At 52.9% G+C, this 11,433-nt stretch overlaps 1 protein-coding gene across 2 annotated transcripts in view; it reads left to right on the forward strand.

The window, feature by feature from the left end:
- Window positions 1-11,098, forward strand: part of KLHL29 (kelch like family member 29) — a 311,895-nt gene extending 300,797 nt beyond the window's left edge. For both annotated transcript variants that reach the window (XM_082642211.1, XM_082642212.1), the window contains 5 exons: window positions 107-289; window positions 495-675; window positions 6,040-6,233; window positions 6,597-6,741; window positions 8,793-11,098. In XM_082642211.1, the coding sequence (XP_082498337.1) occupies window positions 107-289; window positions 495-675; window positions 6,040-6,233; window positions 6,597-6,741; window positions 8,793-8,976 (887 nt within the window). In that variant the 3' untranslated portion in view covers window positions 8,977-11,098. The remainder of the gene's footprint in view (window positions 1-106; window positions 290-494; window positions 676-6,039; window positions 6,234-6,596; window positions 6,742-8,792) is intronic.
- Window positions 11,099-11,433: the final 335 nt, after the last annotated feature.

Raw genomic sequence — 11,433 nt, forward strand, 5'->3', positions numbered from 1 at the left:
TGCCACGCCGTCAGCCCAACTCTGGGTGGTCCCCCAAGGAGGCGCCAGGCACAGATGCTGACACGATGTCAGGTTATCCCAAGGGTGCCCATCCGTGTCCCTGCAGGTGTGGCCGAGGTCATCGTTTTGGTTGGGGGCCGTCAGATGGTGGGGATGACCCAGCGCTCGCTGGTGGCCGTCACCTGCTGGAACCCGCAGAACAACAAGTGGTACCCCCTGGCCTCACTGCCTTTCTATGACCGCGAGTTCTTCAGCGTAGTCAGTGCCGGGGACAACATCTACCTTTCAGGTGAGGCCCCTCGGGGCTGGGCTGGGGACCGGGCACAGACTTCCCCATGGGGCCTCTCCCCACACCAGGGTTAAGGAAGGCCAAGGCCACAAGTGTCTACTTTGCAGGGGAAGCCCTCTCCTCCTGCCCCCGGGGCTGCGCCTGCCCAGCCTGGGGCCCTTCCTCACTCCCTGCCCACTCTCTGGACCTCCCATACTGCCCACAGGTGGGATGGAATCAGGGGTGACGCTGGCCGATGTCTGGTGCTACATGTCCCTGCTCGATAACTGGAACCTCGTCTCCAGGATGACGGTCCCCCGCTGTCGGCACAATAGCCTTGTCTATGATGGGAAGATTTACACCCTTGGGGGACTTGGCGTGGCAGGCAACGTGGACCACGTGGAGAGGTAAGGAGACCACAGTCACGACAGGGGCATCCTCTGATATCCGCTGAGAGCTAAAAGCACATCACTCCTCCTGCCCAAACCCCACCCAGTTAAGACCCACCGGAGACTGGACTTTTTTTTTTTTTTTTTTTTTTTTTTTTGGCTGCGTTGGGTCTTTGTTGCTGCGCGGGCTTTCTCTAGTTGAGGCGAGCGTGGGCTACTCTTTGTTGCGGTGCGCGGGCTTCTCATTGCGGTGGCTTCTTTTGCTGTGGAGCACAAGCTCTAGGCACGGGGGCTTCAGTAGTTGTGGCTCATGGTCTCAGTAGTTGTGGCTCACGGGCTCTAGAGCTCAGGCTCAGTAGTTGTGGTGCACAGGCTTAGTTGCTCTGCAGCATGTGGGATCTTCTCAGGCCAGGGATCGAACCCCTGGTCCCCTGCATTGGCAGGCAGATTCTTAACCACTGCGCCACCAGGGAAGTCCTGATGGTGGAGTAGAAGCAAGAAGGGTAACAACTGCCCAGCCACCGAGACGGGACACTCTTGTCCCATTCAGGGGTCCTGACAAGCTGGAGGCATGAGAGCCAATGGTGCAAAAACACAGGATGGGCTTGGATGCCCTGACCAGGCAGTTAGGGAACTTACTGGGACCGGAAGCAGCAGCCCAGTGACTGGCTGGGACTAAGCTGGAACCAATGGTCCAAATGTGCACCGCGCCAGTGGCTGTGCCTTCATATTCCTGCCAAGTGGAGGTGACACACGAGGGAGCTCCCTTCCTCCCTGCCTCCCACACATCCAAGGAAATCTGCATGTAACCCAGAGAAGGGTCACTGCACACAGGCCTGGCCAACCCTCTAGAATTCTCTAGAAGAGAATGTAAGTCGTGTGTATAAAGCCTGCCCTCTGCTGGAAGCTCCAGGCTGGCTTCCTCACCTCGGCCCTTTAAAGCTGCCCGCACCTAGTGGAGGGATCATGTGTAGGCAGGAGGGGAAGAGGCTGGAGGGGGGCGCTTCTCTGGGTGGAAACAGTCTTTTCCTTTGAGACTGTGGGGAAATGGATCATGCAGAGAACGGACACCTTGGAGAGAAACTGCAGAAAGAGCTCAGACAGCTTTGTGAGTCAGCAGCAGGATGCGGGAAACTGCAGGGCAGTCCTGCTTTTGGAGAATCTAGTGCCGCAGAGAGTGACAAGTTAGGCTGAACTGGCCCCAAATTCCAACCCAGGGGGTCACGGCTAAGGTCACCGGAGCCCTTTTCCCACATTCTTCCCGCACCCTGGCCCCCCCACCCCGGCCCCCGTCATCAGCTGCCATGAAAAGCACATCTTCCCGTGTGACGGCTTCTCGCCTGTAGAGCCACACAAACCCCTCAGTTTGTATTTTTCCCTCGCTGGCTAATTGGACGCTTGATAAATGTTACGGCAAAGATGGTTTCAGAGTGAGACAGGCTCTGGATTTTCACTGTGGGCTTTTAACTCCCCCAAGTGGAGCTCAGAGAGGGCTCAGTAACAACGTTTAATTGTCATATTGATTTGAAGATAATGGGGAATCCCCGTGTGATTATGAAGATATTAATACTGCTGTTGAACCTGGTTCAGCCCTGATGCCGATGCCTTCGGTGGGACCCACTGCACACCCATCACTCTCCAAGCTTTCCAGAAGCACCAGGTTCCACTCGTTTGTGATCCACTATGAACAAACGAAAACGAGACATTTTCTATGTAGGAGTAAACTGAGCTAGACCTGTCATCCTGTCTTGCTCTTGTCCGCTATTTTTAATCTCCTAAGATGCTGATTACTCATTTTGCAAACTTGTTGATAAATACAGGGATTTGTTCAAGGATCAAATGCACAAAGAAGGGGAACAAACTCCACTCCTGTTGGGCCCAGGAGCAGTTCGCCAATGCCCAGGATCAGCCTGTACCAGCCTGCCCCAGCAGCTGGCTAGGCCTTTGTTCCACTGCAAAACATCAGCTGGGGCACGGAGTGAGCAAGACCACCCTGGGAACCCCAGGAGATGGAGGAGCAGTCAAGGACACAGTGCCCTGAGGCCTTCTCTAGTCCACTGGGATCTGTCAGCCGTCCTTGTATGGACAGGACACAGACCTGAAGACTCTTGGGTGGAGGCTACATGGAAGAGGTGCCCACTGCTTCCCAAGGAGCATAGCTAGACCCCCTTTGGTCAAGTCAATTTCTGTGCCACACAGTGGCAATGATGAGAATTCAGGGTGACAGGAAGGTCGGGGGAATGGGGACAGACACGAGGACACTTTGTTCCCCAGGAAGCATTAATGGTACAAATTGCTCTTATATTGATAGTGAATAGGATGTATGGTGCATTATAATTACCTTACTGTATTGCAGGACTAGAGCAAGGTTATATAATTATAGTTTAAAACAACAGTATAATAGACAAACCTGTATTATATCATTATATAAATAACTGGGTCTAATACTTTATAGCAATATATTGCAGTAGCTGTGGTTACTGGATAAATGATAGCAGAGCGCAGCACTCCGCGGGGTCATTTGCATGTCATTAGCATATCCTTCTCAAGCAGGAAGCTGACAGATTGAGCTGACGGGAGGGCTTGTGGCTTGGCAATCAGCCACCTGGAATAACAAGAAATTCACGTTTGGCAGAATGTGCCATTATACCGAAAACCTGAAGACTAACAGCCACATAATCTTCCACTGTCTCCCAGCTCCTTCTGCAGCTCTTTGGATCTCTGCCACATCGGCTTAAAAAACAGATATCTGAACTTCTGATACTGTCCAAAAAGGCACTTATTCCATTGCCTATTAGCCACGTATCATTCGTTTGGGGCTTAGTTGAATCAGCCCCTGCTCCCCTTTCAGGTACTTGAGCTTCTTCTCAAATCCTGAGTCTGTGCAAGCACAGAGCTGGACGTCTCACAGCCAGGGGCACCAGCTAGGAGAGACCATCTTCCTGGGTCACCGAGCTGTGACCATGCAATGACTCATGCCCCAAGGAGGCTCATGAGGAAAAGTGGGCCCCGTGTGCTTCCCGGGAAAGGTGCGCTGGGAGAATCCCAAGTGTGGTGATGCAGCAAGCCCACGGTGGAGGCCCCGCCTTGGGTCCAGAACCCACAAAAGAGCAGTGAACAGTGTGGTGAGACGTAGATGGAAGATCCAGAGTGAATGCTTGTGAGGGTGGCTCTCAGGGAACAACTGAGAAACACAGCTGCCCCACTAAGAAAGACCTCAAAGATCCCGGTTCAGTGGCCCATTTGCTTAGTGCCAAGTCTACCCTTGCCATCAGCTGTGTCTGTTCTCACGTTTTCCCTGCCCTGCCTGGAACTCATGTTCCATCACTTCATCTTCTGACTTTGCCACTTTGTCCTGCACCACAGATCCTAGAGATCTGGTCAAGCCTGTTCAATCCTACCCTTTGCCATCTCCACGCCTGCCCTCTGCAGGCTGATTGCTGGTGGAGAAAATCCCACAGTCTTGTAGATTGGCCCCACTGTATATGAAGTCCTCCAACCTCTACTGGATCCTCATGGCGCAGGGCACTTTTTGTGTTTCCCTTGTCAGCCGTTTCTCCCACTCTCAAGAGCGTGCGTCTCCCATCTTCACCTCTCTCCTCAAGGCTCTTACCCCACAGCCTCCTCCAGTACTTGACTCCTGCTTCACAGAGAAAATGGAGCCATCAATCAAGAACTCTCTCTTTTTCCTGCCACCACTCCTGCATATGTCCTTATGCTCATGCCATCCTTGCCTTCCTCTCTCATGCCTAAATGGCCACCACTTCCCTGTCTACTCTGGATCCAATTTGCATCCAGCTACCAGGAGCCTCCCATCATCAGCTCTCCCCTCTCTCTCATATATAGTTCATCCTTCCTTATCCACTTGGGCTCCTTGCTATCAGCATGTAAACACAATTAAAACTCCCCCCGGCAAATTAAAATAAAACCCATGCTGTGCTGGAGCTGGTTCATACTGGTTCATTAGAGCCCACTGTTAAATCTTCAGGAACTCTTCAAGTCAGTTGTTAGCTACAGAGATTATTAAAAATTAAGTCATATAAACTTAGAATTAAATTATTTAAAAACAAAGGTAATCCATACTCAAAACTCATCACTGTTTTACTACATTTTACTACTGCCTATGTTCTGGAGGTTGTATGTGTCCACTGCATCTGTATGTGGGGGAGATTCTGTATCCAGGGGCACTACTGGGCATCTCTTCCCAACCCCACATTCAGTGATGCCCCATTGGTAGCTTGAAATCAGCCATGATGAGAGGATTTACATTACAGAAATCAGCAAATGCTACACACCAGAACTTTCTTCCCTGGAGAGCTGGTTGTTAAACATTTATCAGCAAACCCCCTCTTAGCTCCATAGTCCTTTCTAAGTCCCACCTTCTCTGTCCGTCTCCCCAGCGAAGTTTCATCCAAGAGACGTCTCCACCAGCCAGCTCCACTGCCTGGCTTCCCGCTCCCTCCTCCATACACAAATAGCCCTGCACCTCCCGTTCCACATATGGTGCCCTTGACATGACCACCAGTGACCTGTTGGGGACTTCCTGACCTCCTGTCACATCCTCCGTGCTGCAGCTTTGCCTCTTGTCACATCACCACTCCTCTTGACTCCTCTCAGCTCCCCTCATACAGGCCGGCATCTCCCCAGTGTCCTCAGCCCGTCCTCACCCCACACGCTCTCTGTGAACTACCTCGTCTTCAGTTTCCATCTATGTGCCCATGATCCCAAAGCTGAATATTGAATCCAGACCTAAATACCAACTGCCCCTGCACATCCCCAATTTGTTACCCACAGATACTTTAAACTTCCCATGAATAAAACCAAAATCATCCTCCTCCCCAAAACTCTCCCAACCTCGATTCCCTGTCCCATGAGTAGTGTCCCCTCTGTCCAGTTTCCCAAGCCAGAGACCCTGAGGCGTCCTCAGCGACTCCCTGAAATGAGACATCAATTCATGCTAAACCTCATCAGTTTACCTCTCCTTCTGTTCCCACCTCCTTCCTTGGTCCAGGCCACTATTTCCCCAGTTTCCAGCCCATGGGCTGGGTATGTAGGAGATGCCTAGTGCCGGGCTGCTGAATGAAAGAGTAGGACTGAGCTGGACAGACAGGGCTGAAGAGGCCCAGAAGCTGGGGAGCTGAGAGAGGTTTCCACAGACAGACAAGAGCCCCCCTGAGGTTCAAGAGGGAGGCTGAGAGGGCCGGTTTTGGCTAGATCCTGGGTGGCCTTGAGTGATTCATCCCAAGTGCCCTCCACTGTGTGATCTCGGGCTACACCGAGGGCAGGAAGTGGGTCGGGGGGCTCCCTGTGTCTGCTGTCTTGTTGAGGCCCCTGCCCTGCATGAGGCCCATCTCTGATTCTGGCTCTTCTCCTCTCTAACAGGTATGACACCATCACCAACCAATGGGAGGCGGTGGCCCCTCTGCCCAAGGCAGTGCACTCGGCAGCAGCCACAGTGTGTGGAGGCAAGATCTACGTGTTTGGGGGCGTGAATGAGGCGGGCCGAGCTGCCGGCGTCCTCCAGTCTTACGTTCCACAGACCAACACATGGAGCTTCATCGAGTCCCCGATGATTGGTGAGAACCAGCTGTCTCCTCGGCCCAGGATCAGGACAGTGGCCCCACCTCATCGCTTTAGTTGGTGTCAATATTCCCAAACCCAGAGAGCGGGCTGAGCCCAAGCGTTCTGCACACCCAAGTCCACGGGGGTGGGAGGGGAGGGGAGGCCCCAGCTCAGGTGCAGCTGGAGCTCCCACTACCTGGACAAAGGACAAGCTGGTCCATGCCAGGTGTCTCCTGGCCCCAGCCTTGTTCTCGGGCCAACCAGTGATGTTGGAGGTCTTTGCAGCTCCCGTCCCCTGCAGGGCCTGCTGGGATGGAGGAGGGGAGGGGGCCCGGCAGAGGGCCCTGACCTGCCTGCCTGCTCCGCTCTCCTTGCAGACAACAAGTACGCTCCCGCCGTCACCCTCAATGGCTTCGTTTTCATCCTGGGTGGGGCTTATGCCAGAGCCACCACTATCTATGACCCCGACAAAGGGAACATTAAGGCGGGTCCCAACATGAATCACTCTCGCCAGTTCTGCAGGTGAGGAGGCTGGGCCAGGGAGGAGGAGGGCGGGGGAAGGGACAGCTGACGGGTTGGTTCATGATGACTGGCCGCCATCCGATGCCCAAGGCGGTGCCTGGGCCCAGAGCAGCACCAGCCTCCGCCAGCCGCGGGTGTGGGTGTTCATGCAGAGTGTGAAGCGCCCCAAAAGCATTGACCCTGTGGCTCCAGCTGACCCCGCCTCCAAGCTGCACAGGAAGGGCTTCCTACAGACACCGGCCCAGGTCCTTAAGGCCACACCTTCTCTCAGTGAGAGGTGAGGATGGTGCTATGAGGTCAACTTCCCCCCAGGACCACCTGCCCGGTCACAGACGAGAGGCAGCAACAGGCCAGAGCTGTGTGATACCCTACACGGGACAGGTGGCTTTTGGGGGAGTGCCCTGATGGCACGCATGATCCTGACGGCTCTTTGGAGCTGGACCCAGTGAGGCACAAGGCACAGCTGCCCTGGAGTCCCGCAGCTGACTGGGCAGAAACACACCCAGACCAGCCCCCCAGGAAGAGAGAGGTAGAGGTTGGAGTGTGGCCTGGTTCCCAGGGCGCTCTGGCCCAGAAAAATTAACCACCCTGGGCAGTGAGACACACGCCCTGCTCTTCTAGCCCCACCCTTTCCTGGGCTAAGAGGAACTAGGGAAAACATGGGACCCACAGAGACCCCATTTGCAGCATTTCCATAACAGAGCCTTCCTGAAGACATCTTGTATCTGTGCAGAGGTGACCACTGAATCCTCGGTGTGGCAAGAGCATGAAGCATTTATTGAGTGGCTGCTGTTTGTGTGGCACAGCTAGGAAAGCTACAGTCTACCACTGACATCTTACGTGACCTTGGGCAAATAACTTCCCCTCTCTGGGGAAGTTCTACCTATGAAACACGCCCTTGGACTAGATGAGTGCTAAGTTCCTATTAGTATGAAGATGCTACAGTTCTCGAGCCCTACTTTCATGTCACATATCCCACATGGTGGCTGTGTGCAGGGCAACTCTGAGAATACTGTCCAGTGATCAAGACAGCCGGAGTGTGGGCACGGAGAGACGATGCCTGAGGGGAGATTTAAGCTGGGTCTTGCAAGAGAAGCAGGGAAAGGATATGCCACAAGGGGAGAAGTGTGAGGGGCCCAGATGGCATGGAGCTGCGAGAGAGACAGCTGGGGGCTTCAGTGTCTGGGAGGACGTCTAGATACACATGTTCTGTCGAGGCTCAGATTTTCAGAAATGGTGGAGACTTTGGAAGGGTTTCTGTTCAATTTCAGGGGACAGCCAAGAAGAAATGGCCATTAGCGGAAATGAGAGAGAACTCGGGGCTGGAAGCATAGGTTTGGCATCCGTGTAAAGGGGTAGCTGGGATGCAGTGAGATAGTAAGCACAGAGGAGCAGAGAGCCGCCCGAGACTGCTTGACCAAGCCCGTGAGTGTGGCACAGGGAAGGTGCCGGGCCACCGTCGTGACGCTGCAGAGAGCACACCGGGCCCTTGCAGCCACGGGCGGGCGGCAGTATCAGGTCACACGTGTGAAGGAGTCACAGCAGGAAGTTCTGACTGAGCACCTGGGCAAGGGTGAAACTCCCAGTGGAGTGGCTGATGCTCAGTTACAACTTAGCTCCGTATTACCCTGTCTGCTATCATTCCGGCACGTCATGTTCCCAGCTGGATTTGAGTGGTAGGAAGGCTCTGTCCCAGCAACACCAAAAAGATGCTCCATAGAGACCCAGTGAACTGAGCCGAGCACCTGTACACAGAGGCTGCTCATCTCCCAGCCGACTTGAGTCAGATGGGCAGGTCCTGGGACACCCAGTATGCATCAGTGTCGCCCACAGCTTGGAGGGTAGTATAGCATGACGTCCTGATTGGTCCTGGAGGAAAGGTGTTTTTTCTTATCCCCGCTGAGGTCAGAGGGCAAAGAAGAGCAGCATGGCCCCACATGACTTTTGCAAAAGGGGAGAGGCAGCCTGCGACAGGACAGGGTGCCGGGAATCTATCTCCAGGTCCCAGGTGGAAATCCAGTGGCTAAGTCTCTCCTCGCTTTCTCCGACAGTGCTGTGGTACTCGATGGGAAGATTTATGCAACTGGAGGCATCGTGAGCAGTGAGGGGCCTGCCCTGGGCAACATGGAAGCCTACGAGCCTGCAACCAACACGTGGGCCCTCCTCCCCCACATGCCCTGCCCCGTGTTCAGACACGGCTGCGTCGTGATAAAGAAATATATTCAAAGCGGCTGACGTCAGCGGAAAGCCCACGCCGAGACTGTGGACAGACACGTCTGGTGAGGCCAAGGCTACTCACAAAGATCAACTTTCAGCAACACCAATAAGAGGCCGACCCACACAATCAAGGAACTCACTACGCTACACATTTTGAATACCGTCTACATTGAATGTAGGAGATCATCCTCGCCTTTGGGGAAAATGAGGGAGTAGCCTCGGAGCAGCAGGAACCGTGAGCGAGCGAGCGAGCTGGGCCTTGGGGCTCCTGCAGAGGCACTTGCTCTGAACGGAGGCGCTCACTCTGCCTGGTGCAATAGTTTCACATATTTTTCAACTGGGAGAGAGAAGCCGTTTTCTCCTTCCTGCAGGGCAAGCTTGATCCCCAGCCAACCATAGATCAGTTATCCTCTGACAATATTAGGCGTCAGGCTCTCTTGGAATAAGATCAAAGTGTCCTTATCACTTTGATTCCTACTTTTGTTTTTTAACCAATCTACGCTTTCAGTGGCCGAGGGAAAACAAGGGACAATACTATGTATGGGGCCCGAGGCCTAGGAGGCTGCTGGTCCCCACTGGGTCGAAGATAAGTCCAGGCTCTTTGCGGAGCCCGATGTGACTGGAGCGGCGGCAGCCGTGGGGACAGCTAGGGAGAACCGTCTGTCGCTTCACAGGGTTTTCTACCATGTTTTTGCTGGAGAAGGACAAGGTGATTGTGCTAGCTTTCTCTTATCCCATATGAATTATTTAGATTTCCAAGGCATTTTCTTGATAAACAAAAGGCTATTTTTAAGTACCGAGAGAAGGAGGCAGCCACGAGAGGGATAACGCGGGAATTCCCAAAGCTCTTTGTAGGTAGTGCCAGAGTGGGGCATTTGCTCTAATTTTTCTATGTTCAGAATAGAGGATCTCTCCTGGGTGGGGGTGAATGCCCCCGTTTTATTTTTAGAAAAAGTAACTCCCAGACAGCCCCGTAAAAGCCGTGCCTCGTGGAAGCATTGTCACAGAGAGACAACTCTGTTCCTGAAGGAAACCAGTTCTGGCTCGTGATACCAGTTCAGCTCCCTCCATGAGGTAAAGCTGAGGACCCAGGCCAGGTTGGAAGGGAAGGAGGGAGAATACATGTCTACAAAGCACAGGAGACTATTTTTGATATTTATAGCTATATATTAAGGCACCTGCCACAAAGAGCTCTCAGGATGGGGACAGCCTTCTCAGACGAGCCGTGACAGCCAAGGCCTGAGGGGTAAGAGCAGAATCACTCTTCTAGTAGCATCTTAACCCAAGCAAGGGGAGCCAGGAGGGAGGCCACCCCGTGGCTCACAGAGAAAGGCCTTCCCTCTAGTCCTCAGACCCTCAAACCTCACGTGGTGACCAGTTTCCATTCCAGGGCACGAAGGAGGCAGCCGCCACTGCTGTGCTGTTTAGCTGAAGTTGGTACCAAATACGCATTTACCATTTTTATACCTGGTAAGTCGACTTGCCGTCATTTCAGCATAAAAGCCACTCATAAGGAGAAAAGGACAGGACACGCTCTCCATCTTTCAGTATTTGATGACACAAAGTCCCAACGTCGGGCATCAACTTCTAGCAGTACAAGTGTGGCTCCCACTTGGACAAGATACCGAGCTTCGTTATGCAGTTTTTAATATTATTTATTCTTTTAAAAAGTAATAAGCACAAAACTACATACGTTGTATGTCATTTAAAGTATTTATGTCAAACAGGGTGCAAGTGTGAACCCAAGAACTGGAGCACAAGTGTCTAACTGCCTGGGGCAGGGCGATGTCAGCGTTGGTGGGCGTCTACCTCCAAAGGAGGTGCTAGCGGTCAGCAAGACTCAACACGGACGACACTGAAATCCTGTTCTCTCCTCAGTTATCACACTGGAGCAAAACTGGCTATTTCTGTGAATGCTATAAAACAGGGTTCTCTGTAACGGTATTGTACATAGTATATGTTTATTGTTAAGTTCTTGTTATAATAAATATATTTATAGATCTAGACTCGGAAGCCAATGTAATGCCTCTGTGTGCCACTGTCCTTGCCACCGAGATGAGAAACCCCAGTGCAGGCCTGTGCCACCTCTCCCATCAGCTGTCTGGGCTCTGTTACAGACTTGAATGCACATCTTGGTGATCATAAAGCATAGGACTCCTCAGCGAGGGAATGAATGTACAGGGCTGAAAGGCAAGAATAAAGGGCAATTAAAGGTCAAAGCTGAAAGGGACTCGCAAACACTCTGGTATCGACTCTGAGGGTCTCCCTTCAGTTTAAGTGCTCTTATTACACTTGTGCAACTGAAAGCGTCAAAAACTTAGCTTCCCCCTGGTCTGCTTCCTGTGCCAGAGGCTGTCCTGGAGAACTGTAACAAATCCACATGGCAACTCCACGCCATCAGCCTGAGAAGAGACGCAACACCCTCCCTTCAGGAAGAACAAGTTGTGACTGCCATTCTAGAATCCAGTCGGGGGG

This window comes from Mesoplodon mirus, assembly GCF_964341445.2.
Source record: "Mesoplodon mirus genome assembly, chromosome: 14".
In the NCBI taxonomy this organism is placed as follows: Eukaryota; Metazoa; Chordata; class Mammalia; order Artiodactyla; family Ziphiidae; genus Mesoplodon; species Mesoplodon mirus.